The 5,267-nt window shown below is 38.4% G+C and overlaps 1 protein-coding gene across 1 annotated transcript; it reads left to right on the top strand.

The window, feature by feature from the left end:
- The first annotated feature begins 188 nt into the window (after positions 1–188).
- ENY2 (enhancer of yellow 2 homolog (Drosophila)) lies at positions 189–5,059 on the top strand. Its single transcript, XM_008944044.1, has 4 exons — positions 189–294; positions 1,862–1,932; positions 3,836–3,910; positions 4,806–5,059. Exons 1-4 carry the CDS (start codon positions 227–229, stop codon positions 4,880–4,882), a joined length of 291 nt encoding a protein of 96 aa, XP_008942292.1. The 5' UTR covers positions 189–226; the 3' UTR covers positions 4,883–5,059.
- Positions 5,060–5,267: the final 208 nt, after the last annotated feature.

The following is a 5,267-nucleotide window of genomic DNA, read 5'->3' on the forward strand; positions in this document are numbered from 1 at the left end:
CCGCCGGGTGAGCGCTGCCTCGGGGTGCTGCGCCCGTGCGTGTCCCCTAGGATGGCCACGGACGGGTGTCCCGGTCACGGACTGCGGGGGTGTGTGAAGGGAGGCGGCGCTGCCCGTGACTCTGCGCACGGGACCTTGCGACCTTTTTTGTCATGTTCGCGACTCTGGCACTTTTCAAAAGTCTGCTCTGCTCTGTGTAGGTTTGTGAAAAAGCTAGATTTCCAAAATGAATAAAGATGCCCAGATGAGAGCAACCATTAACCAAAAGCTAATAGAAACAGGAGAGCGAGAACGGTAAGTAGGCTTCCTACCCCGTGTCAGTACTAGGCCTTAAATATTACCAAATATGAATGATACCTAGAAGTAAAGATAAGTAGACTTAGCTCTAAAGTCTACAAATATCTGCATTTGAAAGTCTTATGCATTATATAAAGCTATGTATTGAAATCAACCAAAAGAAAAAACACTGGTTACTTTGGCCTCTTGAACAGTTTTTATTTTAGCTTTATACTTGAAAAGGGAAGCTGAGAAAATAAAGGAGGGGGAGCTTGGCTTATGAACTCTAAAGATTTTCTTTATTCTGATGTTTTGTGTTGGAAAGCTCTTGAGTCAAATAAAAATTAATGCGTTTAATGCAATCTGTTGTAGTTAAATCTTGTTGTTTCCTAATAAAGAGAATGAGATAAAACTTTTCCTTTTTGCTTTTAATATTTTTGTGCTCCTATCCTTTCTCTTGTTAAGGAAAGAACTACACAGTGGAACACGTAAAACAGCACTTGTGCAAGTCACTGTAGAGATCCCAATAAAGGCAAACAAGTCAATTATGCAATGCAGCAGGGCAGATAGTTTTTGACCTTTTGTTGTCTCTTCAGTCTGTTCTGTTTGCATTGTATTTATGTATCGCCAGCATGCTCATGGCATTCCCTTCTCAGCATGTCATTACATTTTTAACACCGTGCACCAAAGCCTTTATTTCCTTCAGTTTTTCAAGGCTTGTCTGAGAAGGAGTCTTCTTGAGTCATCTCATAGCCCTATACCTAGTGTAACCTTCTGTAGGCTGACGTGTCTGTGCTCCACTTCTTCCCTGGTTGTGACCATCCTCGTGGAGTCTGCACAGAGCTTCAGCAGAACAAGCCATTTCTTGAACTGGTTTTGGGACCTATTTTTTTCTAACGTAAGGGTAAGAAGAGTTTTGACAGGGTATCAAAAGCTGTGTTATGCACAAGTTTTTTCAGAGCTGTACTATGATCAGAGACAAAGCACTTGTATTTCTTCAATTAAGAAATGCCCAGAAGTAATGAATTTCACCTGTACTGTTACTCTGCTTTTTGTTGTCAGTTCATTTGCCCTCTGCAAGTTTGCTGAGTAAGAGGAATGAGACCTACACAGTTCAGCCTCTTGCTGCAATCCTTTCAGTCATAAACCCAGGAATTTTCTAGGGTTATTTAGGTTGGCACAAGATAAGTAGGCTTGCTGATGGAGTAAGGGGTAAAGATATTAAAGCTTGTTTTATCATATCTTACTTTCATTTTACCTTCTTCTCTTTGTCCTGTACTAATTTTCACCTTTTTTATCTACCTTTTAATATTCTTTGTTGGTTTATGGAGTAGATAAATCATTGCAACTGGTGGTTGGGTGTCTGGCTCCTGAGCCGCCAACTCCTCATAGTCCCGCAGGGTAAAGTGAAACTGGTACTAACTGGTGGGTTAGGATTTGTATGCTCCTCAGCCTTTCCTGCTGCTGGTCTGTCAGGGCAGTTCTGCTCCAGGTAGTAGTTGTAGGTTTAACTTTCACAGTGAAGCCTGTTTAAACTGACAGGAATGTTTGCTGTTCCTAACAAGTTTGTATCTTGTCTTAACAGCCTTAAAGAGTTGCTGAGAGCCAAACTAATTGAATGTGGCTGGAAGGATCAGTTGAAGGCACATTGCAAAGGTAACAATGGTGAAATAACTAATATCCTTTGTAATAAACTTGAGGTTCTGGACAAATAGAAGTCCCAGATGAAGGCTTTACTGCCTAACAATCTATTTAAGTGGGACTTGGGCAAGAGGAAAGTATCGCTGGCGATTGGTTTTGCGTGCAAGAAAGCATCCTGGAAAAAAAAAATATCCTGAAACAGACTTCTCTGAGCTGAACCTTATTAAGCTTCTGAGAAAAGTATTAAAATTGACTCCTTACATATTCATGATGATACAGCTTTTTGTTTTAAGAGAGATGACTTCCTTACCACAGGAGAATAAAATCCAAAATAGAGGAAAATGGAGCAAATACAATACACAACTTAGAAACTTAAGATAACTTTGTTATCCACATAAAGGAGAGAAAATGCATTTGTACTCATTCTGAATACAATTCTTGAAAATAGATCATCTACTTAGGTGAGAGAAGACAAGCAGAAGAGCCTTTAAACACCTTAATCTTTAGATTTAAGTATTTAGCATTACTACAATTTACTGATGTAAATTGTAGGAAACTGTTATAAATAGTATTAAAGCGTCCGGGAATGTTACTGCATGATGAAATTGCCTCAAAGAACATAACAAATCCCTTGAGCTTTCATTGTAATTCTGGTTTGGTCTATTGTGCCTGGAAACTCCATATTCCATTACAAGGTTTTTCTTTTTGTAGGGCTGAGTGTGTTAAATTGTTTTCATGGTAGATTTGGAGAGAAGGCTGCATTGATTTGTGCTTGCAGTTGTCTGCTTGATGGCAGTGCCTGAGCTTCCCTGTTTCAACAGCACAGGTAGTGAGAGGGAGGTTTCTCTGCCTTTTGAAGTAGACACTTTATACTCTGCTATAGTAGTTATGTAAAATTGTTTGGTTTAGGTTAGTACTTGGAGCTGTAACTGGAGCTGCTGAAAATGCAAATAGAAGTTCATTTGTCCTTGTTAAGGGCCTAATAACCTCCAAAGAAGGGAAGGAGGGGGATTTTTGGGGCTTGCTTTGTTGTTTTGTTGGGGTAGGATGTTTCAGTAGCTTTTGCTAGAGTCTCTTGCTCTTGTGGATTAGGGCAAATAATTGAGTAATCCAGGATTAATTTCTACAGGGGATTCAGCCAAGAAAAACAGTTAACAATAGTTCCTGTGATGTCAGTTCAGCATATATATTTAGTGTCTTGAGGACAGTCAGTCCTGTGGGCTGAGATACAGGTAAAAACATTCATGTTTAGGGAAGATATTTTAGGTTTATGCCACTGAATCAGGATTTCTTCTCTGCATTGACTTTTCCATTTTTGAGTAGTCTTCAAGGCACTATAAGTAGACAACTGGTGTGTATTAAATACTGGTGTGGATTAATCATACAATATATCTTAATCATTGCTTTTTTATTTTGGTGTAGATATGTACCTTTCTGTTACATATGCTTTTTTACTTTGTCGAAATGTATAGAGATGTTTAAACCAGTTAGGAAGGGCAGTTAGTATTTGCTGTCTCTGTGCTCTCCCCTTTTGTATGTTCCAAAGTCTTTTTCTAACTGCATCTCTTTCTCACTTAAATAAATAATGCATTTAAAGAGATAAGCAACGAACTTGTGAACTCTCCAACACTTGAGTAATTTGCACTTCTGGCAGTGCTCATGCTAAAGTTTTGTAACTTTTGATTTTAAAATATGAGTTGATAGAGATGGATCAGTGGTGACAAGTTCCCATCTGTAAACCTCTGATATGCAGACCAGATCCACTGTACGGTGCAGTGAGTGCTGAGTTAGGTCACAGGCTACTTCATATTCTCTGATGACCTATGCATGCAGGTTTTCTCTCTTCATCATTGGCACAGGCTTTTCCTTCTAATGAATGCATTAAAAGACTTAACATATCGGTCTTGGTCTTCCCCAGATGTCATTAAAGAAAAAGGACTGGAGCACGTTACCGTGGATGACTTGGTGGCAGAAATCACTCCCAAAGGCAGAGGTAACAAAATGCAAATGTGGATGTGGTAGTGCTTCAATAAACAAACCTACCTATATGTCATTAACATTTTGAAAACAGCATTATGAGCTTGCTGGGTTGGGTTCAAGGAAAAACATTAATTGCTGGTTACTAATTACAAATAAGATGTGCATTTGTGTTGTATAACTGCCATTCAGACTCTGTAATGATCTGTGTGTGTAGATTACTGTTGGACGTTACGTTAGTCATGAGTCTGTATTAATTTTAGTTATTGACTTAATGGTCCCAAGAAAACTTGGGGTATACAGCAGAGATTTTTAAAATTCTTTTTAAGGTGGAAAATCTGAACTAACAGTACTAGTGAATTGGGAAGTGGGAAAAGGAAAGGACACAGCATACAGATACAGAAAAATGGAGTCTCTTAAGGAAATACTGCAGTCTTCTGTGTATAGTTCCTGAACTCTAATAGGCTTCGGTGTTAGTGGGAGAAACAAATTCTTTAAGGCTGAAGTAAAAATAGGTCTTCAAAATAAGTTGATGAAGATCATGGCAGAGATGTTTTTTCTTTTTGGTCTTGAATTTGTGAAAAAAAAAAAGCTAGGATAATCAAACTAGTTTCAGGTGGTTATATCCTGTTTACTGTTGTTTAATCCTTTCCTCCAAACTATCCAATTTTCTTGACTATGGCTAGGCAAAAAACTACCAGTAATCCAGCATTCTCAATAAACTTTGATTTTAGCCTATTTTAAGTAGGAAAAATGTAGATGTGCAATATGAAAATAAAGTAGCTTCAGTTACTTTAGTTATTAAAAGAACTGCAAGAACAAAGAAAGAATAAAAGTAGCTGTTGTAAGATCTTGGTATCGGCCTATTTTCCATTTTGTCTTCACTTCTTGCTTTCTCATTTGTGTTTCAGCCTTGGTACCAGACAGTGTAAAGAAAGAACTCTTGCAAAGAATAAGAACCTTCCTTGCCCAGCATGCCAGTCTCTAACTTTGACATTTACCTGGGATACAGTGTTTCTGTATTACCTCAATCATGTCAGGATTGGAATGCAGTTTACATACTTAAGGATGGAAATTGTTTTTTTTACGATAAGTTGAAACTTCTTTGCACTGCATTGATTTCTTAAACTTGGTGTTATTTTAATAAAAAATGTTATGGATTTGTTCTAAAGTTCTTCTGTCGGTGCACTGTAATATGGTGCCACCTATTCCAGACAACAAGTATGTTAACTAGAAATGCAGAAGAAGGCGGGGGGGGGAAAGTCTGTGGACAATGGAATAGGACATACTGCTGAGCATATCCTTTCTGATTTTCCCTGAGTTAAGCAGCTGGACAGCACAGTGAGGACTACATGAAACTGTTGGTGGCATTC

The sequence above is a fragment of the Merops nubicus genome, unplaced genomic scaffold, assembly GCF_000691845.1.
Source record: "Merops nubicus isolate BGI_N331 unplaced genomic scaffold, ASM69184v1 scaffold34597, whole genome shotgun sequence".
NCBI lineage: Eukaryota > Metazoa > Chordata > Aves > Coraciiformes > Meropidae > Merops > Merops nubicus.